The sequence below is a fragment of the Populus nigra genome, chromosome 13 (genome assembly GCF_951802175.1).
Source record: "Populus nigra chromosome 13, ddPopNigr1.1, whole genome shotgun sequence".
Classification (NCBI taxonomy): Eukaryota; Viridiplantae; Streptophyta; class Magnoliopsida; order Malpighiales; family Salicaceae; genus Populus; species Populus nigra.
The window spans coordinates 2,776,546-2,804,166 of record NC_084864.1 but is presented as its reverse complement, the minus strand read 5'-3'; the positions used below and the strand labels follow the sequence as shown (position 1 = coordinate 2,804,166).

Sequence of the window (27,621 nt, the reverse complement as noted above, 5' to 3'; positions counted from 1 at the left end):
TAAAACTTTTAAACAGTTCCGAGTGAAAGGTGGTCAAGACTCGAAAGATATCAGCTCTACGGCGGTCTGGTTTCGTACGCATAAATGTCCGCCACCTCGAGGACAAAACTATAATTTCATATCCACAGTCGCCCCTCATTAATACCCACACTAATAAAATAATATATATATATATATATATATATATATATATATATATATATATATATTAAGAAGAAAAAGAGAGAGAAAAAATAAAATCACACGAAGGTGTCGTCGTTCAGACCAAAAATACGAGACAGAGAGAGAGAAAGAAACAAAGATTTACTTAACCCAAAAGAAAAAAAGAAAAAGAAAAAGAAGCAGAGAGAGAGAGAGAGAGAGAGATTATTTCTCTTGGGAAAGCTCCTTCTGTTCATTTCTCTCTCTTTCCTTCTCCATTTTCGATCTGCAAATAAACGGCAATCTCCGATCTGTCGTTTCAGCTCTTCATTTCTTTCCCGGTAACACTCTCTCGCTTATTTACAAACCCTAGGTTTTTGTAAAGATTATTGGTTGTAGGTATTTTTTGTTCATTTGATTTAATTTAACCCTACATTGATGAATTAACGGTGATGTTTTTTGTGGATTTGTGAAAATTAGGGTTTGGAATTGAAGTGAAGGAGAGAATTGGTTGAAGTATGAGCATCGATAGCCCCGGGAAAGGGGAGAATTAGGGTTTTCGAGTGGTGAAGATTTCAGGTTTTGAATTCCATGGGTAGTGGAGGTGTCGCATGTATGCCTTTGCAACACGGTAGTAATAATATCATCATGGAAGAAAGATTTCCTGTTCAAGAACAGCCTACAGCAGCAGCAGCGGCAATGACGACGACGGCTACGACAGCTTGCGGAGGTGGGAAAACTGTAAACAGCAATAGTAACATCAGTAGTGCTGATAATGATAATAATAATAATGGCAGTAGTGTTGACAAAAAGGATAATGGGAAAGTTAATGGTAGCAGCAATGGGGTGACTGGGAAGCTGAAGAAGGTGAAGAGGATAATTAAGGTGAAAAAAGTGGTGAGGAGAGTAGTGTTGGGGGAGAAGAAAGGAGTGGGATTGGACAAAGAAGTTAAGGGTGCTGGTGGTAGCGGTCGTAAGGAAGTAGCGGTGTTGGAGAAGAAAGAATCAGGGTTGAAGACGGAAGAGAAGAGCAAGGAAGTGGCAGCAGAGAAGAAAGAATCAGGATTGAAGAAGGAAGATAAGAGCAAGGAAGTGGCAGCAGAGAAGAAAGAATCAGGATTGAAGAGTAGTAGTGGTAGCAAGATAGTTGAAAATGGTGATGGTTTGGGTTCTGGGGATAGTAAGGTACAGAGTGGTAGTAATAATATTAAAGAGGAAGTTGAAGAGGGGGAATTGGGGACATTGAGGTGGCCATCGAAAGGGGAAATTGAGAATGGAGAGTTCGTTCCTACACCAGAGAAGCCAAGGAGAAGTGAGATTGAAAGAGTAGACATTGGTAGTGGGAAATGGAAGAAAGGGGATATAGAGAAAGGGGAGATTGTTTCTGGTAATAAATGGCGGAAAGGGGAAGCTGTTCGAGATGAAATTGAGAAAGGTGAGTTCATTCCAGACAGGTGGAATATTAAAGATGAGTATGGCTACAGCAAGTCTCGTGGCAGGTATGACATGAGTAGCGAGCGTACGCCGCCTTCTGGGAAGTATTCTAGTGAGGATGTTTACAGAAGGAAAGAGTTGAGTAGAAGTGGGGGTATGAGGTGGGAGAGTGGCCAGGAAAGGAGTACGAGGATAAGCTCAAAGATTGTTGACGAAGAAGGTTCATATAAGAGTGAGTACAGCAATGGCAAGAGCCATGAAAGGGAGCATGCTTCTGGTAACAGATTGAAGCGTCATGTCACTGATTCTGATAATACCGAGCGCAAATATTACGGGGATTATGCCATTTCTAAAAGCAGGAGACTTTCTGAGGATGGTTCTCGCTATGCTTACTCAGAGCACTATTCACGTCACTCAGTAGAGAGGTTCTATAAAAGCTCTTCTTATTCGAGAGTATCTTCATCAGACAAGTACTCATCCAGGCATCATGAACCCACTTTGTCCTCTAAGGTTGTTTATGACAGGCATAGTCATTCTGACCGGTCCCCACATGATAGGCCCCGATACTATGATCACAGGGACCGAAGTCCAATCCGTTATGAGAAATCTCCCTATGGCCGAGAAAAAACACCATTTGGACACGAGAGATCTCCATATGGGCGAGAAAGGTCTCCATATGGACGTGAGAGGTCACCATATTGGCGGGACAGATCCCCAGATGGACATGATAGATCCCCCTATGGACGTGAGAAATCCCCATATGGACGAGAGAGATCTCCGTATGTACTTGAGAAATCACCATATGACCGAAGCAGCTATAATGAGCATAGAAAAAGGAGTCCTGCTTATTTCGAAAGGTCCCCACAGGATCGAACCCGGCACCATGATCGCAGTGATCGGACACCAAGTTACTTGGAGCGATCCCCACATGACCGGGCTAGGCCCACTAATCACAGAGAAGCAAGTCGAAAGGTGGCGGCACATGAGAAGCGGAGCACTCAGTATGGTAATAAAAAGCAGGATGATAAGATCAGCCAAAAGGATCCTGCAGTAAAGGACACTGAACTCTCAGCTAAAGAATCTCAAGATAAAAGCAGTGTGCATAATCTTGATGGTTTGGATGAAAAGAATGCCAGCAGTGAAACTCGCTTAGAAGAGAAATCTGAGAGCCCCGTTATAAATGCCAAAGAGTCTCCTAAAGTTGATGGACCTCCTCCAGAAGAGCTGCAATCAATGGAGGAAGATATGGATATATGTGATACGCCACCACATGTCCCTGTGGTGGCTGACACATCGACTGGTAGATGGTTTTACCTGGATCATTTTGGTGTGGAATGTGGCCCTTCGAAGTTATGTGAGCTTAAGGCGCTTGTTGATGAAGGAATTCTTATGTCTGATCACTTCATCAAGCACTTGGATAGTGATAGGTGGTTAACTATTGAGAATGCAGTTTCACCGTTGGTGACTGTGAATTTCCCATCAGTTGTGCCAGATGTTATAACTCAGCTAGTAAGCCCTCCAGAGGCACCTGGTAATCTATTGGCAGATACTGGAGATATCGTGCAATCTTGTTCTCAGATTGGCGAGGGAGTGCCAGGGAATTTGCTGCAGCCACTGGTCTGCCCTAATCACAGCGCAGTTGCATCTGAGCCTTTAGAAGATCTCCAGATTGATGAAAGAGTTGGAGCCCTGTTGGAGGGTTTTTCTGTTGTTCCTGGCAGTGAGATAGAGACTGTTGGAGGTTTTTTATTTTTATTTTTTAATTTCCTTTCTTTTACTTTTCATTTTCTAGAATTAAATAATGTTCTGGTTATTTAATGCTATTTTTTTCCCTCTTGTTTGGAGATTTCTAACAATCTTTTTTCTTCTTTATCATCAAGCAGAAGCTCTGCAAATGAAATTTGAACATGTGCAATGGGAGGGATGGATAAAAGCAGAAGGTAATTAATTAATTTATTTTCTCTTTTTCTTGGGTCATCTCTATCTCAGTGTTGCTCATAATTAAAAAGTCTCTCCGGCTCTCTCAATATTCTACTGAACAAATCAATTGCCATAACAGATGTGCCAGAAAAATTGACCAGTGTGTCATCTTTAATCTACAGGTTTTACTTGGTATCTAGCTGCCACTGCTGAACAACAGGATCAAAACAGTAATGAATTACTAGGACATTCTGATTTGATAACAAAAGAAGCTGTTGAAGCATGGCCAGGTTCTCTTGCTGACAAGGATGATGGCTTTGCCTCTTCTGTTGATTCCACTGACTGGTTTTCTGGTCGATGGTCTTGCAAGGGTGGGGACTGGAAGAGGAATGATGAATCTGTCCAGGATAGATTTACCAGAAGGAAACTTGTTCTCAATGATGGATTCCCATTATGCCACATGACAAAGTCTGGGTGTGAGGACCCACGGTGGCAAAGAAAAGATGATTTGTATTTTCCTTCTCAAAGTAGGAAGCTTGACCTCCCTCCTTGGGCTTTCTCCAGTACAGATGAGAGAAACGATACTGGTGGTGTCAGTAAATCAACTCTCAATAAACCTCCAATAACAAGGGGAGTGAAAGGAACCGTGCTACCAGTAGTTAGGATAAATGCATGCGTGGTTCAGGACCATGTTTCTGAAACCCGTACTAAAGTTCGAGGGAAGGACAGATATCATTCAAGAGCTGCTCGGACACATTCTGCAACTAATGATGTGAAGAGATCATCAGTAGAGAGTGATTCTCAATCCAAAGTTGTCAATGACCCAGATTCACATGGCTGTTGGAAGTCTACTGCGCCACTTAATACTCCCAAAGACTGTCTCTGTACAGCAGATGACTTACAATTGAATTTGGGTGAGTGGTACTACTTAGATGGTGCTGGGCATGAACAAGGGCCATCATCATTTTCAGAGCTTCAGAACTTGGCAGATATAGGTACCATCCAAAAGTATAGTAGTGTTTTCAGGAAATTTGATAGGGTGTGGGTTCCAATTACCTCAGCCACCGAGACTTTTGGAGCCAGTGTCAAAATTCAGCAGTCAAATGTTGAGCCAGTTATTGGTTCTTCAGGAACCCTTTCAAAATCCCAGACTGCTTCCAACATTGAGAGTAACAGAAGTTCCAGTTCATTTCACAGCCTTCATCCACAGTTCATTGGTTTTACCCGTGGGAAGCTACATGAATTGGTAATGAAATCATACAAAAACAGGGAGTTTGCAGCTGCCATAAATGAGGCTTTGGATCCTTGGATTGTTGCAAAACGGCCTCCAAAAGAGATCGATAAACATATGTATCTCAAATCAGGTATGGGTGAGTTGATCATCCAGGTTTCCTTTTGTATCTACAACTGAATAATAGGAATTTCATGATCAAGTGTCTCAAATCGGGTATTAGAAGATCATCTTACAGCACTTGCTTTGCACAAGTGCCTTGCTGAGAGATGAAGCAGTAACAATTTTTCTCCTGCTTCCTTCAAATTTCTCTTATTGTGTCCACTATATAATCGATATTTCATGCCTTTGTGGCACCTGTGACTTTGTCACAAGTAAGTGATGTTTGCTGTAAATGTTTAGATGGTCTTTATGTGTTCTGTTTAAGGCTCTACATGGATGGTACTATCTGAAACTTTTCCTTGGACCATAACTTTTTTGTTCCATGTTTTCTTGTGGTTGGTCAACATCCATATTTTCCACAGAAATCCTTATATTTGATTGTTCGTCTTTATAGGTGTGAAACCTGAACTTACTTTTCCTCCATTACCTTGTTCCTCTTTACATATGCTTCAAGTTTGTTTTCATGTGTCCTCTACTGTCCTGTCTTTCAAATACCGCCTCTCTTTCTTCATGTGTTGGCAATTTTTGCTTCCCTTCTTTTTAATTGCTTCTTTTTGTACATTTTTCTTCAACCTTTTCTCTTTGCTGTGCCTTTTATGGGATCGTATGTTGACGATATATTAAAGGTCAATCAAATGAATATCATTACAAGAAAGCTATTGCTTTGGTTGTGCTTAATGAATTTTGCCTGTTGCATCATTGGTAATTGTATCTTAGATCATCGCGTTGACCCTTGTTCTTTTTAGCTTCAGTTTCTGATCATATATTTGCATGCGATCTATAATTAATTAATTAATTATATGTGGTATTCAATCTGAGGCTCTTTCTCTGGGACTGGTGAGTTGCAGAAATAGATGCACGTGCTGGAAAAAGAGCCCGGATGCAGCCTGCCCAAAATGACGAGGATTATGAAATGGAGGAAGGCACATTGCATAAGGATGAAACCACTTTTGAGCAACTATGTGGTGATACCAATTTCCATAGAGAAGAGAGCATGTGTTCTGAGATTGAGGCAGGAAGCTGGGGTTTATTGGATGGTCATATGCTGGCACGAGTCTTTCATTTCCTGAGATCTGACATGAAATCCCTAGTCTTTGCTTCCTTGACTTGTAAAAAGTGGAGATCTGCTGTTAGTTTTTACAAGGGCATATCAATTCAAGTTGATCTTTCCTCTAGGGCCCCCAACTGTACCGACATGATGGTGAGGAGTATCATGGTAAGTTTTATATATGTTTGGCATTACAGGCTATAGCCAAGTCTTTACCTTCCTGAGGATGAAATGATTTTTTTTTTGCAGAACGGTTATAACAAAGAAAAAATTAATGCAATGGTGCTGGCGGGTTGTAAGAATATCACATCTGGCATGCTTGAAGAAATTCTTCGCTCGTTCCCATGTTTATCTTCTATAGATATTAGAGGTTGCACCCAGTTCATGGAGTTGGCCCTTCGATTTCCAAATATTAGCTGGCTCAAGAGCCGCACCAGGATCTCTGTGGAGTCAAATTCTAAATTAAGGAGTCTTAAACAAATCAGTGAGAGAGATGATTTTGGGGAACTCAAGGAGTATTTTGATAGTGTAAACAAGAGAGACTCAGCTAATCAATTATTTCGTCGAAGTTTGTACAAACGCTCAAAAGTGTTTGATGCTAGAAAGTCATCATCCATTCTACCCAGGGATGCTCGTATGAGGCGATGGGCAGTCAAGAAATCTGAAAATAGCTATAGAAGGATGGAGGGGTTTCTAGCTTCAGGTTTAAAGGACATAATGAAGGAAAATACCTTTGATTTTTTTGTGCCTAAGGTACTGCTACTCACTTTTTCTGTACTCGTATGTGGTGTGCTGCATATTTGCTTCAGTTCTTATTCCATTTTTTTGTATTTTTATTAGTTGACAGAAATTGAGGATAGGATGAAGAGTGGCTATTATGTTGGGCATGGATTGAGGGCTGTCAAGGAGGATATTAGTCGAATGTGCAGGGATGCAATTAAGTAAGTTTATCTTTAATGGTTTTATTATGTGTTTTTATATCTGCGAGGATTTCCTTCAGCTCGGCTGCTATGTTGTATATACTTTGTATTTTGCTCTTTCTGTGTTGGACTATTGGTAATGCAGATCTCTTATATTGCACGCCAGCATTATAATAGGAATGAAACCACCTTGCATGCCTCTTTTTCTTTCTTCACCATACCCAACGCATACCTCTATTCCTTTCTTACCATAAATCATCTTTATTTGTTATTTATGTAAATCTTCAATTGCAGAGTGAAGAATCGGGGTGCTGGAGACATGAATCACATCATTACATTGTTTCTCCAACTAGCCTCTCGGTTGGAAGAGAGTTCTAAGTTTTCTTACGAAAGAGATGAGCTCATGAAGTCATGGAAAGATGATTTATCTACAGCATTGGACTCTGCTCCAATTAAACATAAGAAGAAAGCTATTGAAAAGAAGTACATGAATAGGAGCAATGGTACTATACTTGCTAATGGTAGTTTTGATTTTGGAGAATATGCATCTGATCAGGAAATTAAGAAGCGGATATCCAAACTGAATAGAAAATCCATGGATTCAGGAAGTGAAACTTCTGATGACCGGTCTTCTGAAGATGGCAGGAGTGGTGGTGGTAGTACTGCCTCAGATACAGAAAGTGATTTGGATTTCCGATCAGAAGGCCGACCTGGGGACTCAAGAGGAGATGAATACTTTATGACAGATGAGGATGAACGTGAATGGGGTGCTCGCATGACAAATGCGAGTCTGGTTCCTCCTGTTACTAGGAAGTATGAAGTCATAGACCAATATGTTATTGTAGCAGATGAGGAGGATGTCCAGCGAAAAATGTCTGTGTCTTTGCCAGATGACTATGCTGAGAAGCTTGATGCACAGAAAAATGGCACCGAGGAACTGGATATGGAACTTCCTGAAGTTAAGGATTACAAACCTAGAAAGCAGCTTGGAGATGAAGTTATAGAACAGGAAGTTTATGGAATTGATCCCTATACCCACAATCTTTTACTTGATTCCATGCCTGAAGAAGTGGACTGGCCGCTGTCACAAAAACACATGTTTATTGAAGATGTGCTACTTTGTACTCTGAATAAGCAAGTCAGGCACTATACTGGCGCCGGGAACACTCCAATGACATATCCTTTACAGCCTGTTGTTGAAGAACTTGAACAAGCTGCAATGGAGGATTGTGACACAAGAAAAATGAAAATCTGTCGGGGTATCTTGAGAGCCATAGATAGTCGACCTGATGACAAATATGTTGCTTACCGGAAGGTATAGCATCTGAACTTGATAGAATCCTCCACTCCAAACACAGACATGCACAAAAAAAATAAATCTGTAACTTTTACTGCGACTATGGTTATTTTACTCCCATTCTTTTAATCCTCAGGGGCTTGGTGTTGTATGCAACAAAGAAGCTGGTTTTCGAGATGATGACTTTGTTGTGGAGTTTTTGGGAGAGGTATGAATCTGATTAGTTGGAAAATGGCGTTTAAGGAATATTTGTCATTATTTGATTGTATTGTAAAATAATGTTTTACAAAACTTTTAGAGTCTTTCAACCGTGTAATGTCTTTTGATATGATAGGAAACTGCAGTTGTGTTGCCAGGATCATCTTCTCTGTATTGGAACGTGCATTGTGTGATCCTGCTACGTAGTTTTGTATGAGATCTCTGCTTTAGATGTTTGTCAGAGGTTTCTTCGGTTTAACATCTTAAATACGTTTGATGCAAGTTAAAGATAAGGATGTCTTATGATGCAACTCCTAGTATTGTTGTTAACTTGGTATAGCATTTAATTACTGCCAATTTTCCATTTGCTAACATAGGAAAGTGCATGTATTTGAAGGTAATAACCATGCCGTAGTTTGCTTTCTTAATGTTTTTGCATTGGCTGCCTGGTCTCTATCTTTAGAATCAACCTTTGGTGTTTCACGATGGAAAGCTTTAGCCTTTTTCTTTTGCTTCATCTTGAACTTAACGTTTACAGGTATATCCTGCGTGGAAATGGTTTGAGAAGCAAGATGGGATTCGATTATTACAGAAGGACAGTAAAGAGCCAGCTCCAGAATTTTACAACATTTATCTTGAGAGGCCAAAGGTGTTGTTTTACTAACAACTTCTGTATATAGGCTTGTCTTATATTTTCTCCTCTTGTTTCATCAAATTCCCTGATATCTTGTTGCTATTTTTCAGGGTGATGCTGATGGTTATGATTTGGTTGTTGTTGATGCCATGCACAAGGCAAACTATGCAAGTCGAATCTGTCACTCATGCAAACCTAATTGTGAAGCAAAGTGAGTTTTTACTCCCTTTTATTCGCCGTTTCTGATTAATGTGCAGAGGTGTAAAGCATTGTCCTTGCAGTCTGGAAAGCTTTGCCAGTTATAGAATATAAAGTAAACAGTGCTGCAGTGATATTATCTCTATGCGACTTGTAATCCTTTTATCTGTTTATGGAAATGTGTCATGATTGTCTTTATAGTAGTATTTAATAATGAGTTAATGGAATTAATTCACTGTTGTATGGCACTGATAAAATGCATCTTAATGTATTTCGTTTTGCTCTCCTGATGTTAAATATGAATGTTCTATTTTACATCCTAGGAAGTTAGATGATTGAATTAGATGCTTACAGCCAGAAACATGCCATGAATGACCATATGTGAAAAGCAAATATTCAGATCTGAGAATTAGTTTCCTGGTGGATGGTGTTATATACATGTATCACTTATAAAAAAAAAAGAAGGTTATATACATGCTTGCTGGATGTCTTTCCTTATACTTTTTTTCTTTTTTCTTGACTGACTTTTGTATGAATCAAAATGTCTGGAATCTGGAATTTGATTATTTCTGAGTTGAGTTTGAGATACTGCTTCATCTTTTTATTTGCTGTTCAATGAAGTATTGTTCCATTGAAGTTTGATCTTGATTTTGAAGAAATTATGAAAAAAAAAAAAAAAATCTTAACTAGATGTAAGACTTACTGTAAAAGGAAAATGCTGCTCAATGTTATCAAGTTTTTAATAATTCAGTTATTAATTAGAATCTCGTGAATACAGAGTTACTGCTGTAGGTGGTCAGTACCAGATTGGAATCTACTCTGTGCGTAAAATCCAACATGGCGAGGAGATAACCTTTGATTACAATTCTGTGACAGAGGTGCACATCATTTACCTGTTGGCCTTTTCGCAATGTAGAATATAAATTTCATTTTCTTCATATCGAATGATTGGTGACTTTTTATATTGCAGAGTAAAGAAGAATATGAAGCATCTGTCTGTTTGTGTGGTAGCCAAGTTTGCAGGGGCAGCTACTTAAATTTGACTGGTGAAGGGGCTTTTCAAAAGGTATGGTCTAGGATTGAATTCTCTTCTTAGTTGATATCTTTTTTTATCTTGGAAAATTATTATAATATCTTATAGCTGTTATTGCAAAAGGTTGAACAATTACTGTACTTCCTAACATAAGTTTTTGAGGTGTTTTATTTGATGTCAACTGAACTGTACTTATCATCAGGTGTTGAAAGAGTGTCATGGATTACTGGATCGACATTATTTGATGCTCGGAGCTTGTGAATTAAATTCTGTGTCTGAAGAAGATTATCTGGACTTGGGTAGGGCTGGTTTGGGTAGTTGTTTACTTGGTGGGTTGCCAGATTGGGTGGTTGCATATTCAGCTCGTCTGGTTAGATTTATAAATCTGGAAAGAACAAAGCTTCCTGAGGAAATTCTAAGGCATAATTTGGAAGAGAAAAAGAAATATTTTGCAGATATATGTATTGAGGTTGAGAGAAGTGATGCTGAGGTTCAGGTAAATGCAGAGTGCATGCTTGTGATGTGCATGTGAAATTCTCTTGCGAAGTTTCTGTTTGAGAGAATATGCTTATAGTTATTCTTTGGATACTCATGTTTTCATTTCTTTGGCCTGAGCAGGCTGAAGGTGTCTACAACCAGAGGCTTCAAAATTTGGCTGTTACACTTGACAAGGTCAGTACCACCTGCCACTGTGTACGTTAAGTGGTATATTTTTGGTCTACTGGTCTACTTCCTTAAGTTAAAATGCACAACCTCTGGAGGCAATGGGGATTGGTTGTTCTTTGGACTATACAGCATTTTATACAAAATTTATACCTCTGATATTTAGGTCTTAGGGCCAATCATTTTAGGTTTTGGTCTGAAATGTAACTGATATAGAACCTCTGGCAGGATCAGCCCATTGTAACCGTTGGAACTGATTTAATTATTGCCTTTTTTTTATCCATCATACCTTGTTCTTAACTCATTGAACGTGATTATAGAGTCTACGCATTTTGGTGCAAAATATCAATCTCTGATATTTAGGCCTAAGAGCTAACAATTATAGGTCTCAATCTGAAGTCTAACCTGTAGAAATGATTTAATAAGTGCCTTAATTTTCTATCTGCATTCCTTGTTTCCAACTCATTGAACATGATTATATAGTCTGGCTAACGAGGCTCCAGGTTTGAGGTCTGAGTATGTTGATTTAGGATCTCTTCTACCAATAGGAATTTGTGAATTCTTAAATATTCTAAGTTCTATATGCAGGTGAGATATGTAATGAGGTGCATATTTGGTGACCCAAAGCTGGCTCCACCTCCACTGGAGAAGCTTACTCCTGAAGAAACCGTTTCCTTCCTCTGGAAAGAAGAGGGATCACTTGTTGAGGAACTTCTGCAGTGCATGTCTCCTCATATGGATGGAGAAATGCTAAATGACCTTAAGTCCAAGATTTATGCACATGATCCATCAGATTCTGATGACATTCCGAAAGCAATCCAGAAATCATTATTGTGGTGAGCAGCGTCTTATATTGCTTCTTTCTTCTTTTTTTTTAATTTTTTTTATTCATGTTGATTTCTTGGGAAAAAGAAGAGGCAAATTCAATTAAAATTGTTTTTTGTTTTGAAGGTTGAGGGATGAGGTCCGCAGTCTTCCATGTACATACAAGTGCCGGCATGATGCTGCAGCTGACTTAATTCATGTTTATGCTTATACAAAGAGCTTCTTTAGAGTTAGGGTAAGTCCCTCCCCAACCAGTCTCCTCCAACTGGTTATGTCTATATTCTTTGCCTTGTACTTTTGCCGGAACAATTGTGTGCTCATCTTCATTAATCTTCAAGTAACACTATTAATTTCTTGCAGGAATATGATGCATTTACTTCTCCACCGGTCTACATTAGTCCACTTGACTTGGGCCCCAAATGTGCAGATAAGTTAGGGGGTCTTCCCCACAAGTATCAAAAGACCTATGGTGAGAACTATTGTATGGGGCAGTTGATATTTTGGCATATCCAGACTAACACCGAGCCTGATTCTACTCTTGCTAAAGCGAGTAAGGGCTGCTTGTCATTACCTGATATCGGTTCCTTCTACTCAAAGGTTCAGAAGCCATCACAGCAGCGCTTTTATGGCCCAAAGACTGTGAAAATGATGTTGGAAAGAATGGTATGTTTCATAACAATTATATACTGCTAGTTGTTTGATATCTTTTTATCATAAGATGTTTGTTTTTGCCCCATCCTGTCCTGAACTGAACCTGCCAAGATTTCTTCTCTTACTCTGGAGATGATAGACTTGTGTCTTCATGTTTTGGTTTGAGAATGTTTCAGGCTGAATCCAAGATGCTCACGGTTTAAAATTGACTTCAGTAAACGAAAGTTACCAATTAGAATTATATCACCTAGAATTAGTTTAGCCAAACTATTTTTTAACCGACAATTCTTATCTGCTTTGTCCCTATGTTTTCAGCTAAGAAACTTTGCTATTTTAAGGATAATGAGCCTGAGACCTATAATATTTGAAGTCGGCTGATGATAATCCTGAAGCAATGTCTTATCTGTTGATGTCGTATTTACAGGAGAAGTACCCTCAGAAACCGTGGCCCAAGGACCAAATATGGTCATTTAAGAGTTCTCCAAAAGTTTTTGGCAGCCCAATGCTAGATGCTGTATTGAACAAGTCCCCACTAGACAGAGAAATGGTACATTGGTTGAAGCACAGACCTACAGTATATCAAGCGATGTGGGATCGATGAGGTCTTTCCCCAGATTGGGTAAAGCTGCAGGGGGGGTTATTAATTAGGCAACAACAGCTTGTAAGTGTTCTGGAATGATCTCTGCATTTTAGTTCACAGCTACCCCTTTTAGCATGGGAGTTGGGTCATCATTCCAAAACATCTTTCCCTCAGCTGCTTTCTCCTCATTCTTGTGTACAGTTTTTCGTTCTTTTCAATCTTTGCTCGTGATTTTGTAATTCATTATTTGGTAGCAAAGCATTTTTTTTCCTTCTGCTTCAAGTAAAGAAGAAAAAAGAAGAGAAAGTTTCCCATCAAATCCTGCTGTCTGTGTTATCTCCTACCCCTCCTCCTATGTGCTTGCAATTCTAATGTAAAGATCCATTTGCGTTGAAATACCCATTTATCATGAACCTTGGATGGCAGAATGTCTCAATTTTTACTCTGCAATTTTGCCCGTCTGTTTGCCGAGCTCGAGAAGAACTCCTGAGCTCCTAAAAATTGTGTTTTGTGTTGGTAAAGTCTCTTTGGTTTCAAGGCCAAACACAATGGAGTTTATCGAACCTGGATCACTCATGCAAAAGCAATACAGCTAGGTTTCTCAGCTTCCTGGTTCCACCCTCTACCAGTCGTCCAAAAAAGCACAAGGTACTATGAATACTAATTCCATGCCGTTACCCTTGTACCATCTCATCGCTGCCCATCTGAGGTACCATGGCAATCCCACCGTTTTGTGCAGAGAACAAATTAAAACCCCTGCCCTGCCCTGCCAGCTAATTCCTACAGTACTCTGTATCCTGACACCCTACTGTACTGACCTCCAATAGCATCATCCTTGATTCCAGTGTCGCCACCACCTGCGTAGCTGTGTACGATCGAACTACTTGTTATCATCCTACACGTGTCCACCCCACAGAGAGAAACAGCAACAGCAACAACAACATCCTTCTTTTGTTGCGGTTCCTCTCCATTTCACTTTGGGTCAGGTTGTTGTTTTCTCTTAGGCAACACATTCGTTGTGGTTATGGAAATGGAGATCGAAGATTTTGATTCGGACTTTGTCTTCAATGGAGATCCAGCAATCCAGTTATTCCCATTAATCTCCGGACATGATCATGCCGACCGTGCCACCACCTTTAACTCCTCTGTTTTCTCTGACGTTGGAACTCCGGCCACTGCAACACCGATGTTCAACTCTGTTTTCTCTGACGCAGGCATGTTAGCTCCGTCACTTCTCAGTTACTACTACAGCAGCAACGACCTGTTAACTTCAATGCCTCCTCCTCCGAGCACGACGACATCAAACTTCACTAACTTATTGCACGAAGATGGTGATAATTACTACTATTACACCCCTCCCTCCTCTGAACAACTCGGTCTTGGCAACTCTTTCGTCGTGGCCCCACAAATCAGTCCACCTCACGAGTCAGCTCAACCTTATGATTTCTTCTCTTCCATCCCGTCGCAGCCAGTGGAGTCAACCCAGCCGCATGACCTTTTCTCTTCGGTCCCGAACGAGTCAGCAACTCGCTCCGTTTTGAATGACTCACAGACTCTGGAGTCGGTTCTTGGAAAGTTCAATGCTGTTACAAAGAAGCCGAAACGGTCGGGCCAGATGAAGAAACCGAAGCGGTCTGCTTTTGACTATGGTACTGGGTCGTCTTCTTCATCAGCATCGGTTCTTGCGAAACAGAGAATCGCTGAGAGGGTGAAATGTTTAAGAAAGGTGATGCCTTGGATTACTACAAAGATGGACACTGCTACCGTACTTGAAGAGGCCTGTAGGTACATCATGAACTTGCAAGAACAGATTAGAGCTTTAGTACAGCCGAGGCCTGCCACTTCTCTCGATCATTATAATAACTTCGTTCATGGTGCTAATGATGGGGGTGGTGGTTATGGGGAGGGTGTGGTCAGTAGGGAGCAGATTATGGAGATGGTCCTGAAGGCAAATGTGGATCAAAACTTTGTGGGTTTTTGATCTGAATGGTGGGTTTTCAAATTCAAGTTTATGATTTTCGTGTTGCTTGGGGAAGAAGGGAACGTTTTAGACTTCTAATTATCTTCTAATCTAAAGCATTTTAGGGCCTAATGATAGGTTTTAACTTTGTTTACTTCCAAGTTTTGTTCTTTATAGGGCTTGAAATGAATAGAAACAAGATGATGAATGAATACATATATATATTTACAAGTTTTAACAAGAAATTGATTCATGGTATTTCCTGTTTTTTCTCTTTTAATTTCTTGATTGAGAAACAGATAACTTCAATGTGCTTTTTGGTGTTGTTTTATTCTTCTTGTGTGCGACTGTCCAAAAAACTTCTCTGCATGCATAGTTAAGTAACCTGGTGAGTTGATATAGAATTTAAATTTCAAAAAATAATAACAAAAAATGTAATCTAGTTAAAAACTTTTGACCAATAATTCAGTGATTTTTTTTAAATAATATGGTTTTGAATTTTTAATTATTTTTTAGTTAACTTTATTCTGATAAATTGTAAATCTTTAAGTCGAGTTTAATAATAGACAACTATTTAACTTGTATGTGTGTTTGTGGTTATATTTTGAAGTGTTTTCTATTTGGAAATGTATTAAAATAATATTTTTTAAAATTTTTTTAAAATTATTTTTGATATCAGCTCATCAAAATAATCTAAAAAAATAAATTAATTTGAAGTAAAAAAAAAATAAAAAAATTTAAAAGTACTTTTAAAATACAAAAATAAACATGGTTAAACAGTTTCATATTGTGGTAGGTTTTACTGTTTGAAAAATTGGATTTAAAATATATTCGATATACACTTAACCAAAAACTTGAAGAGTTAAGAGGCACTAGCAGTGTAGAGCAGAAATCAGAAACAAATTGCAAAGGATGGGCTACTGGCCTGCATAGCAGCAACTAGCTGCAATCTTCCAAGGTGCCCATGTCTGCTACGGCCTTCGTACTTGGTTCATATAAAATGAAAGGCCAATCCACCCCATGGAATCCAAAAGTTGCAGAAAATTCAAGAACTTAGGCGTGTCCCACTTAAATAATTGAATAGAGGACGCATATCATGGCAGCATTGATTTTAAATCACGCAGTTTTTCGAGTCAAAAAGATGGATTTTATACCTGGTTGTTTTTGGGATTGAGGTATGAAAATGGGGTCCTTTTTGCTCATTAGTCACAAAAGTTGCAGATAGTCACAGAGACTATGTTTGACGATGGAGTAGAGGATGAAGATCAACCGTTTTGAGCCTTAACTTGTAGTCTTTTCATGCACTATTTCTCTAACGCTAGGCCCCCCTCCTAGGCCCTCTGCTGGAGCTTGAAAGACGTACCCATTTCTTTCAGGAATTTTGCTTCCTCCCTCTCTTAATTTGACATCTCTTCAAAAAGTAAAGAATGAGGATGACACCATGTAACAAATCATCAGTCTCGTTATTCTTCTTAAGAGATCCTGAACAAATATGAGTGGAGGTACAAGTACAACCATGATTTTTCAGACAAGTTAAGGAAACTAAACCGAGAAAAATATTAATTAGATTAATTGTTTTTATTAAAATATTGTAATTTTGTTCTTCTTATAAAAAAAAACCCTCTTAATATAGATTTGATATTGAATTCATCGGATTACTGATAATTTAGCTGAATCAACTAGATTTGACCGAGTTAATATTTTATTTTATAAATTTAAATTCTTTAAATTGTGTTTAACAATTACGAGTAGGGTTATTTAGTTGCAAAAAACCAAATAATTGTTTATAATATTTGGACTTCAATTTAGAGTTTATTTGCCAAAACAACTAATTTTGTTTTTCAAGATTTAAGGTTGGGATTTAAATGAAAAAAAAAGAGCTTGTTTTTAAATGAAGATATAAATTTAAAGACATGTTTTTTACACATCTAAACTGATATATTGAAAAAACATAAAAATCTCAGAGATTTATTTTAGATTGGAACACAATTAGATATTAATTTTGGAAAGCATACTCATTAATTTGACCTCAAGCATATATGCAAGGCTTGATCTGAAACTACTTCAATCAAACCTATTTAAATCAAACGTGAGGAGATAATGGTGGCAATTATTTTAAGTAAAAAGCTAGCAATTGTTCCCTTCTTGCCTATCTACACATACAGAAATACTTGTAAAGTCAGAAATCACAAAGATCGCTGGGCCATTGTTAGCTTGCTTGCTAGATGCCTAGGCACGCTCCTCTATGAGCTGGTTTATACCCTTCTTTTCTTGCTCCCCCATCAAAGGAATCCAAGGAGAGAAAAGAAAAGGAGGAGAAAGTAGACACAAGGTAAAGTTTCCACTGTTGGGACAAAAGTCGAAGCTTTTGCTAACTTATCCCAGCTAATCACATTTTCTTCTCCCTTTACCACTCTTTATATTAGACTTTGTTCATATCCTGTTTCTCATCGTCTAAATCTTAGTCTCAACAAGATATATTTAGAGAGTGCGCTCCATTTTCCCTCCTTTTTGAGAAAAAAATGGTTAAAATAGGAGGTGTACTTGTTTGTCTGTTGATTGTTGCCATGGATGTAGTAGCTGGTATTCTTGGCATCCAAGCTGATATTGCACAAAACAAGGCATGTTAATCCAAGCCATAACATGTTTTTTTTGATATATTAGTTATCTTTATATCTTATAGTAGCCATACACACATATATGACTCATAATTGCCATTTCATTTTTGTTACAGGTTAAGCACTTGAGGCTTTGGATATTTGAGTGTAGAGATCCAAGCCAGGATGCATTCAAGCTAGGGTTAGCTGCAGCAGGAGTTCTAGGACTAGCCCATGTTATTGCTACCTTGCTTGGTGGGTGCATGTGCATTTGTTCTCAAGAAGAGCTCCAAAGAGCATCCCCTAATAGACAACTGTCTGTGGCATGCTTCCTCTTTACCTGGTAAGTGAAGTTGCATGAACATTTTCTTGATTCCAAGCTGAGTTAACAAGCTAATTACGTCTTGATTGTGTTGCTTGAACTAATCAGCTTCTCTGAGATCAACTATAATTAGTGGATTAGTTCAGTATTAGTGATTAAGCAATGAAGTTTCTACATCTAATTATCTGGGCAGGATCATACTGGCTGTTGGATTATCCATGCTAGTGATTGGCACAATGTCAAACAACAAGTCAAGAGCCTCTTGTGGTTTCACACATCATCATTTCTTTTCGATTGGAGGCATTCTGTGCTTTGTCCATGGGCTTTTTTGCGTCGCGTATTACGTTTCTGCTACTGCTGCTGTTAGTGAAGAAAAGCATGGAGGCCATGCTTAGGCCTCTCTTTTTACAGGGTCCCATGACTCTTACCTTTCATGATATAAAGAAGATTTCTTAGTTTGTAAAGCTGTAAAATTTCTTTCAGTGCACATTGCATTTTATTATCTTATCGTCACCCTAGCTAATTGATGGAACATCTCTCATGTTCATCATGCCGGGAGATGCATGCCTTGAGCAGACATGATCAATTTTTTTTTTTTAAGGATGTATTTAACGATTTAGAGACGCGATAACATTGTGCTGTTTGTTCATCATGCAATTAGGCAGTTTATGGATGTTGCTGACCAAATCATAACTCACGATCCAGTAGGGTCACGGACTCACCTATCTTTCATAGTTATAGAACATGTTCAAGGCTCATCACGTCAATTTGGTGATCCACGACTCAAAATTTAGTTGGAATCCAGTTTTATTTTGTGCTAAATCATGTTTTAGATCAAAACGAGACTGTTTTATAGTGTTTATTTAAAAAAAAATAATGAAAAAAATATTATTTCAATGAATATTTAATAATAATAATAAAAATTATAACTTGAGTTGACCTATGATCTAACTTATAATTCAACTCATACGACTTTGTGATTAGATGTTGTGCCTAGTCAACCTTCAATTTAGCTCTTATATCTATGTTATCATTAGAAAAACTAAACATGATAATATTACCTCACTTTTTGATATATATATTCAATGTCTACTTTTAAGGCACATGAATCAATAATTAAAAAAAAAATTAGTAGTAGTGAAAACATTATAGTCTAATGCAGATTACTATTGATTGAAACAATATTTTTATTGTTGTGCCCTAGCTCATTCCAAAAATCAATGTCTTGGCTAATAGGGGTATTATCATCATTTCCATGGGAACTAATGGCCATTATCAAATTTATTGGACATGTCAGTCTTTAAAAAATTACTATTTTGACATTGGCTAAAAAAAAAAGAACTAGGAATTAGTATTCAAGGGTTTTTTGGTTTTACTTAATTTAAACAAGGTTAAATTTTTTCATTGCCCTTGGAATTAAAAAAAACTTGCCCTTCAATTTAGAGGTATTTTAGTATTTTAAATTTGGTTATTTTATTATTTTTAGGTTCCTTTATGGATGATTGGGTCATTTGCTAAATAAAAAAATTATATATAAAAAAAACTTGAGGCAAGTAAACAGTGATTACAAGTTTTGGACGATGCATATGGCGTCATGCGATGGTTGAAAGCTTGCTTTCAAGGTAGAGACCTAAGCATCTCGACAGCCTCTCCATGCCTGGATGACATGTATGGTCTAATTGTCTTTAGTTTGGCCCAAGTGACCTTTCTTTTTTCTTTCCTTCTTGATTTTAATGCCAGCTTTTTAAAATTTCAAAGTAGCCATTCAATTATTTTTTTCTTAAAATTTGATCATATATTTTTTTTTATTTATTTGAAATAATTTATGAGATTAAAAATGTTTTTCAATTTCATCCTTAATAGATTTTTTCCACCTTTTAGATTTGATTCTCATTATTTTAATTACTATTTTTTAAAATTTTATCCTTATTGATTTTCTTTTCCTATAAAACTTGATCCTCATTTTTTATTGTTGTTTTTTACCTTGATTTTTTCTTATGATTTTATCCTTCAATATTTAATTGGTCATGTGTTTAACTTATTGATTTAGCCATGGTCTAGAATTTAATAGATTGCTGGTTTGAGAGATTAACTTGAGTTTATGAGGTTCACCCGACTTGCTTGATTGTTTTTCTTTTTTTATGCTTATTTTTTCGGTTTCATCCTCAAGCATATTTTTATTTTTATTTTTACTTTCTATGAGATTTTTAGTCATTTTAAAAATAATACGGGTTGCCTTATGTTTTTGGGGTCTTTGTTAAATATAGCTTTTTTCTTAAAAAGAAATTTTGTTTTTTCATTAAATTAATTAACTGATTTCATCCTTAAATATTAAATTGATCAGGTGTTAAATTTTTTTATTGAAACCTAGTCTAAAATTTAATAGATTATAAGTTTGAGAGGTTAACCTAAATTTAAAAGATTCATCCGTATTTACTTTTTTTTCCCTTTTCTTAAGCACTTTTTTTGTTTTTTTTTCTCGCTTTCTATTGGAGTTTTTAGTTGTTTTGAAATGACATGGGTTATAACTTAGTGTTTTTTTTTTTAATCTTAATTTGTTGAATTTAGATTTTTTTTTAAAAAATTATTTTTTAATTAAATTAAATTAATTAATTAAGTATAAATCACATGCAATGTCTTAATTTTCTAAATCTTATATTTTTTTCTTGCTTCTTTGATGTCGCAAGGAAAAAACTTAGCCCGTGGCCATCTAGCTGAGTATTGAGGCACAAGAACGATGTTTTGGCAAATTTATTGAAATGTCTCTATACATATTATTAATTAGGTTTATTATTTTTATTTGCGTAACAATTTATCTCTAATTTGGTGAATGCCTCTAACCTAGTTTGGATGAATGACACGTCGTCCCTACTCTTTTCAGGGACATGTCGTTTACTTCTGTAGATGGATTTAAACGTGACGAGTCAAGGATATATTATATTAAAAATAATTTAACATGTTAAAGTTAAACATGCCACAATTTCAATACAACTTTTATGGGTCAAGAAATTTTCCACGGAATGACAAGAAATTCATGCTTGATGGATCTTCTTGGACGAGCAGGGCACCTGGAGGAGGCGGACGCACTTATCATGAACATGGAAGTCGCTCCCATCAGTGATAAATGGGCTGCACTCCAGTCTGCTGGCTAACTACATGATCAGAATGTGGAGCTAGCTGAGATTCAGTGGAAAATCTTTTTGGTATGAATTTAAAACGGTTGGGTAGCTAATTTGGCCTATCCACCATGCATGCCGCTGAGAAAAGATGGGGCGATGCAGAAAGGGTGAGGGCAAAGGCAAGAGAGAAGGGACTTGTAAGACCACCAGGCTGCAGTTTTTGTTGAGTAAGAGAAGAGAATTTACTGGGTTCTCAGATGGCATAAATTAAATTAATGGAGAGGAGACAGGCGTGCTAAGCAAGACGACTTCACAGCAGCTAAGAAGGCAGGATTCAAGCCCAAGACAAGTTCAGTGTCATAAAATGTTGAAGAAGTAAAGATGAAGATGCTTTTGAGAGCATTATAAGAAATTGGCCTGTTCATTTGCTCTCAATGCACACGTCCAGGGACCATTACAAGAATCACTAGAAACCTTCGGGCAGGTGGAGATACCCACTCTGTAATAGAGCCGATTTCCAAGCTCTTGTGTTAACCAGTTGTTTTATTATGCAGAATGTCTGCAGGCTCCACCGCTTTGAAGATGGATTTTGTTAGTGCAGTATTTATTGGTGAGTAAACTTGGATAATGTGAGCCATATATAGATAATGTGTATTATTTATTCAAACAGCAGATACATTGAAAGCTCACTCATAGCCCTAGAAGGAATCCATATTAGCATTGAATGTTAATTTGATTCCTTCACTCTCATTATTCTCTCTGCATTTTTCCATGTTTTCACTTGAAGAAAATGGATTTGATCCCGTTTATCAGACCACCAAGCAGACCAAATTGTCCAGCTCCATCAACCGGCATATCTGTTTGTTTATTCCATGGGAATGGCTTCATCGGCTTCGTTGCATCTATGATATCGTCAATCGGAATCTGTGGGTTTGATCGTTCCAGCGGGCCTATTTCATGGCCATATTTGCTGGGGTCTGGGCAGTAATCCTGAAAACAAATAGGAAGTTTGGGATTAAACGAGGACTTTTAAAGACTTCATTACTAAGCACTTTTCTTTCTTTCCCTTTCTATGTATTTGTGTAGGCACTGCTTACTTGATCAGCATGCATTTTCCTGACGAATGTCTTGAACAGGTTGAAATTCTTTTCTTCAAATAGTTCATCATATAACCGAAGGTATGTTACCCCAAACATCCTCAGTTTAGGAGGACCCCACTTGTTGACACCATTAGGCCTGGCATTTAGAAGGATCTGATTGTAAGCTTCAGCATCGTATCTTGAAAGTGCGTTCTCACCTGCAACTTCAATCTTCTCTCTCCATGCTCCACTGAGGACCTGCACATGCGTAGGCAAATTATCAACTAATCATGAATACAGTACGAAAATGTGCACCTTTATCTACTTGTCATTCTTAAATTGACATCATATTCACCAGGGTTGTTAACAATGGTATTCTAAGAGGTTGTCAGAAATGAATGACAGACATCTTAACCAGTCCAAGTAGGGACTGTGATTTAGAGATCTTGCCTGCTGAACGAGTTCCTGAGGTCCACTTTTAGCTTCTGCTGATTGTTCTGAGTCCCTCATCTCAAGACATGTGAAATTCATAATAGCATGATGCCTTGATAGAATCCTTGCTGCTGGTCGGTACCCATCTCTGTCTTTCAGGTTGTAGTACCCTGCAGTGAGCTCTGCAGCATGACTATGATGTTTATACCACCAATGCAGTCCAGATACCTGTTTTAAAAATAGAATGTGGCTTTATTATTCTTTTTCTTCCTTCATTAGTTAAGAAAAGAAACAAGGTTACGAAATATACTTTAGCTGCTAATTTGACTTTACATCCCACAAAAGCTTTATTGGCTTCATCGAGGATATCATCTCCATGCGTCAGCAACTTGTTGGAATACCAAGTTAAAAAGAACTTTCCCTTTTCAGTAAGGTATGTTCCATTTTGTTTAAAGAACTCTGTTGAGTCAGGTTTGTCATTGTATGTCCCTGCATCATCTGGCAATTCCCATTCAGGGTGGCCTGCATTTTTTGCTGCCTCTTTGAATTCTGCTTTGAGATATTTATCATAACACTGCAGTTAAATATTAGGTAATGTGTGTTAGAGAAGAGCATATGCTTACTGATGAAATTTATCGTTCATAATTTGATGCCAAAAGTAACTTCAATCAGTGGTACCTGAAATTCCCCAATGCCAGGAAAAACCCATCCTTGAGTTTCTGGATAAGAGGGATATCTTAACTCCCCTGCTGCCCCACAACCTACTTCAATATCTATTATCTGTCCAGCCTCAAGAAAATCCGCCATGTTCTCCCTGAAGCTCTTCATGTAGTCACTATACATCTAGATGGATCAACAAATTTCTTTCAGTGGCTTGGAAGTAAACAAGATAAAGGATTATAATAAACCACAAGCTTTTTTATCATGTACAGACTATGGCTTAAATGTAAACATCAGGTTGACCAAATTGCATTCATCTGGTATAATGATTCATAAGCATACTTAAATTATCTGACTTTAGTGAAACGGTGTTTGGCTCCCTAATCTCCTTGGCTGCATCAATTGGCACTCCCAGGCGAGTTTTCCAGTTCTTTTTTTTTTTTTTTGGGGGGGGGGGGGGGGGTTCCAGGAACTAGTACTGTTCAGTTCACTACTAGGATAATTGAGCAGTGCTTATGAAGACTATTGCACTCATCACCTAACTCCATTAATGAAAGCTAATCATTGGATATCATCTTGAACTGACATTAGCATGATCATTCGACACATAGATAATTAGTTAATGTTATGTGCTAAACAATGCAGTGAACTACGGGGATTGGATTGCTTATCAAACTTACCTCAATGGCGGTCCGCCCACCAAAGAGAGGCTGGTGATCCACACCAAGGGAGAGGTACTCCTCGTTTCTGTTACCTGATCTATTGGTGTAAAAGATATCAGGATCTGTTTCTCCAATATCACGTACCCATTGAGGAATTGGGATGTAAACAACATCCCCTACATTCCCACCACATTGGTGGAATGACATTATCGCTTGTATCTTTAGGTCACATTTGTTAACAAGTTCAAACAAGCTCCTATAAGCACTCCAATCATACTGCTTAGGGCCTTTGGCTTCTATGATCCCCCACCATACATCCACCATGACCCCATCAATCCCAGCTGCTCTTAGATCCTTAAGCTGCTTCTCGAGCTTCTCTCCACCTTCAAAAACGTTGTCAGCTGTAACCACTCCCAACTGTAAAGATATAGAAAAGGATTAGTAGTATACAAGATTGCTGTTCATGATATATCTCAGTATGCATACTTGATATTTAATAGTGAGAGCGTTTTTGCTACTTACTGGGAGCATTACATAAAGTGGCACATAGTTTTGTAGCAGCTTTTCATCATACTTGCTTCCACCCTGCATTTTCCTTTCGGGTGAGGGAGGGTTTTAGGATCTATATGGGAGTGTAGAAGTGAAGATGCTGTGCATTATGCTAGTTCAGTCATGCCCTTTTATTGAAGCATAAAGCAGAATACTATTCTGTGATCTTATCTTTGCAAGTGAAACAGTGCATGTCCAGTGACGAACGAAAAGAGTGCATGTGTTTGGGGGATACAGGTGGGGTCTTTTGGATAGATAAGAACAAGATTTTTCCCTTTATCTTTATTCAAATCATATCCACAACAAGGACCCCTAGATCTTATGCAGAATTAGAAAGCATGTTTCAGACATTAAGGGCAGTAAAGTCAGTTCAGTCTCTTGAATTTGACCTAAAGTATTGCTGAAAGGACTTTTTATATGCTAAATATCGAAAACGTACACTTCAAAAGGCACCTACCACAACAATATATCACAATCTTGCTGTGTTGTCATGGCCACATCTACTTAAATAATTGGTTGCTGCAATGAGATTTTTATTGAGGTTGATTTTAAAACTAGTATATAGTTACCGCACTTACCTCTGATGCTGCGGTGGAAACTTCAAATGCCACAGCTTGTGGTTCCCTTGCTTTACTCCTGGCAACCCTATGTTTTACCCTTTTTACTAGTGCACTTTCACCTCGATAAATCAATGGCAGTTCCCAAAGGAGATGCCTGTGATGTAGCCTCATTTTCTCTCGCAGAGCACCTGGTGTAGGATAAATTATGCTTGTCATAATGACTACTGTAGTAGTAGTGTCTTTTACTGTTTATTACCTTGACAAAGTGATTGAACAAAGATTCTATGGCTACGTACTAATGTTGTTTGCTCGAGCAAAAGATTAACGGAAAGCTAAAATGAAAGGATGTGACGAATCGGTGAGCGCTCGTTCTCGGATGAGAAAAACCCTGTTCTTGTTTCTTATGTTGAATGGTTAAAGCAATTCTTGTGAAGTTTGTGAACATGGTGCAACCCTTTGGGAGCTTCAATGGAGTCCTCTTGTTGATTGATCAGGAACAGAACATTGTAGTTCACTCATGCATGTAATCCCATGAGTGGCCAATCTTTTTTCTTCACGTTGTTAAATTACAATCGTCCATTTTTCTCTGGTCATATTATTTTTGTCTCATGATAGTTCATCAACTTGCTTTGAGTCACTGTCTTCTCGTTGTCTGGGAAGAAGAAAGAAACGGGTAAAATGCTTTAGGAAAATATCATCAAATCAAAAGGTGGACCACTGAATTCAAGAGCACTACTCTTTGTCGTATCATTTTTATCATGTCCTATATCTCTATTATAAAACAAACAAATGCATTGCAAAGAGTGCAAATATTTAATTTCCTGAAGTAGATGCCTGGATGTGTCTGTGGATAAAGTACAAAAGGGTTGGATTTTTTTTTTTATAGATAACTCTGGGTTTATTATTATTTTTTTTTTATTAATGTGGGTGTCCGGGTCAGTCTGCGTATACCTCGACTAATCTCGCGAATCCTAAATTTAACGATCATATAAGCCTCTAGCAGCACTGAAGTTTGTGAAACTCAAATTAATAAATTTTAGAGAATAAACTTAGAATCTGACCAGTTAAACTATACTCTTCAGGATTACTCTTGTTTTATCCTTACTATAATATGTTTAGAAATATAAGAAAAATAATTTTTTAAAATAATTTTTATTTAAAAATATATTTAAATAATTTTTTTTATTTTTTAAATTTTGTTTTTAATATTATCACGAAACAAAACCTAAAAAAATTACCCGTATGGGATCCCTGTGCAAGAAGGTATCTACTGCCTAAAGTCTGACACCAAGGCAACCTCAATGAATTCCTAATGTTGTATGGCCCAAGTTCATTCTTCAACAAATAGTGTATGCTGTTTCTGGTTTTTAGATAATACTAGCTTTCTGGCTCGCATACATTACGCCGCGGGTCGTTTTTTTTTTTTCAACATTAAAAAATGTTAAGCCATTAGAAAGTCAAAGATTTGGTTGATAATAATTGGAAAACTTTCAAAATATTTAGTTGATGATATATTAGATGACATGATTTTTAATAAAATATTAAGATAATAATATATTAGATCGACTTGAGTCAACGATGATTAACATGTGACACTTGTGATTTAGGGTGTGAGATTGTGATAAAAACATGAAACCCGCATCGAAACAAATTAAAAAACCCAATTATAATGAACCAAATATTAAAGATCGAAAGCGAAAAATATTAAATTAAAAAAACAAAAAAAATAACCTAAGTAAACTTATATCAATGGTTGGAGCAACGCTAGGAGTAAGACTAAATTTTTCTAGAAGTAAAAAGAACAAAGTTAAGACAATGCTAGAATTTCTAAAGAAGTATAAGAAATTCAAGACTCGGGTCATTGCGTCGATTGGATTTAATAAATTTAGTCAATTTAATAACATTAAATACTGAGCAAACCTTGGTGAATATCCTAAACCCGGGTTTCAAAATCATAAACTGTGCAATTTTAGACTTGAGCTCAGAAACTCAATGCCTAATCAATTTAATGTTGAAGAAAAAAGTTGAAAGAAAAAAAAATTAATCCAAAAAACTTGTCCAAGCAAATAAAAAAGTAGTAATAAAAAGAATGATAATTAAGTTCAATAGAAAAAACAATGAAGGAGGATCAAACTGCAAAAACTAATTTTATAAATCACCTCAAATAAAATAATTACAATTAAAAGAATATAAACTAAATCTAAAAAAAAATAATGAATGGTAGCTGTTGATTTTTTTAGGGAGGACGCGCAAATCAAGGTAGATAGATATGAAAGGGAAAAAGAAAAAAATCAAACTAGTACAAAACTGGACAAAATCACCATGCACACTCCATTTAGGAAGAAAGAGGATGTTGAGACAAAATAAATGACACAGCGGAACAACAACTTTGACCACTTTAGTCAATCGCACATGTCGCCCGAAGATAGTGGAGTGATTGACGTGTGCAATACACATATCAATAATTTTTTTATTGTGTTCATCAGATTATTGCATTGCCCAATACTACAAAAAAACCTTTATGAAATTATAAAAAAAGCTCTTAAAGTCATGCTTTGATAATTTTATTTTTAAGGGCAATTGAGTCATTAAGTTGTTTTTTAAAAAAATGAAAAACTAAAAATAATCTAAAGCATAGTTAAGTGCTTTTTACTTTTAATGGTATTCAAATAGTTTTACCATGCAAAAGAATTATGAAACAGATCAAGATGCCCCTTAAAATTCTAAAATGAGAAATAGACCCCAT

At 37.3% G+C, this 27,621-nt stretch overlaps 3 protein-coding genes and 1 long non-coding RNA gene across 5 annotated transcripts; 3 read left to right on the top strand and 1 right to left on the bottom strand.

The window, feature by feature from the left end:
• Positions 1 to 221: 221 nt before the first annotated feature.
• LOC133670763 (histone-lysine N-methyltransferase ATXR3-like) lies at positions 222 to 13,254 on the top strand. Of its 2 annotated transcripts, none has more exons than XM_062091371.1 (19): positions 222 to 482; positions 622 to 3,316; positions 3,459 to 3,515; positions 3,678 to 4,859; positions 5,737 to 6,104; positions 6,186 to 6,689; positions 6,777 to 6,877; positions 7,151 to 8,171; positions 8,290 to 8,361; positions 8,890 to 9,000; positions 9,096 to 9,196; positions 9,962 to 10,061; positions 10,154 to 10,249; positions 10,419 to 10,712; positions 10,835 to 10,888; positions 11,468 to 11,715; positions 11,831 to 11,939; positions 12,065 to 12,367; positions 12,780 to 13,254. In XM_062091371.1, the coding sequence occupies exons 2-19, from the start codon at positions 733 to 735 to the stop codon at positions 12,954 to 12,956; spliced, it is 7,482 nt and encodes a 2,493-aa protein (XP_061947355.1). In that variant the 5' UTR covers positions 222 to 482; positions 622 to 732; the 3' UTR covers positions 12,957 to 13,254. The 2 variants fall into 2 exon arrangements, with proteins under 2 accessions (XP_061947355.1, XP_061947354.1); XM_062091370.1 differs by having other exon boundaries at positions 3,678 to 4,865.
• Positions 13,255 to 17,230: 3,976 nt separating this feature from the next.
• Positions 17,231 to 18,487, top strand: LOC133671626 (protein VASCULATURE COMPLEXITY AND CONNECTIVITY-like). Its single transcript, XM_062092434.1, has 3 exons — positions 17,231 to 17,516; positions 17,630 to 17,835; positions 18,008 to 18,487. The coding sequence occupies exons 1-3, from the start codon at positions 17,418 to 17,420 to the stop codon at positions 18,207 to 18,209; spliced, it is 507 nt and encodes a 168-aa protein (XP_061948418.1). The 5' UTR covers positions 17,231 to 17,417; the 3' UTR covers positions 18,210 to 18,487.
• Positions 18,488 to 20,795: 2,308 nt separating this feature from the next.
• Positions 20,796 to 21,622, top strand: LOC133670527 (uncharacterized). The gene is made up of 2 exons (XR_009834105.1): positions 20,796 to 21,417; positions 21,488 to 21,622. It is a non-coding gene; the product is annotated as an uncharacterized LOC133670527 (long non-coding RNA).
• Positions 21,554 to 25,311, bottom strand: LOC133670526 (beta-amylase-like). The gene is made up of 8 exons (XM_062091035.1): positions 24,894 to 25,311; positions 24,289 to 24,351; positions 23,785 to 24,183; positions 23,123 to 23,287; positions 22,755 to 23,018; positions 22,463 to 22,672; positions 22,031 to 22,270; positions 21,554 to 21,923 (listed from the first exon to the last, which is right to left on the bottom strand). Exons 1-8 carry the CDS (start codon positions 25,089 to 25,091, stop codon positions 21,711 to 21,713), a joined length of 1,752 nt encoding a protein of 583 aa, XP_061947019.1. The 5' UTR covers positions 25,092 to 25,311; the 3' UTR covers positions 21,554 to 21,710.
• Positions 25,312 to 27,621: the final 2,310 nt, after the last annotated feature.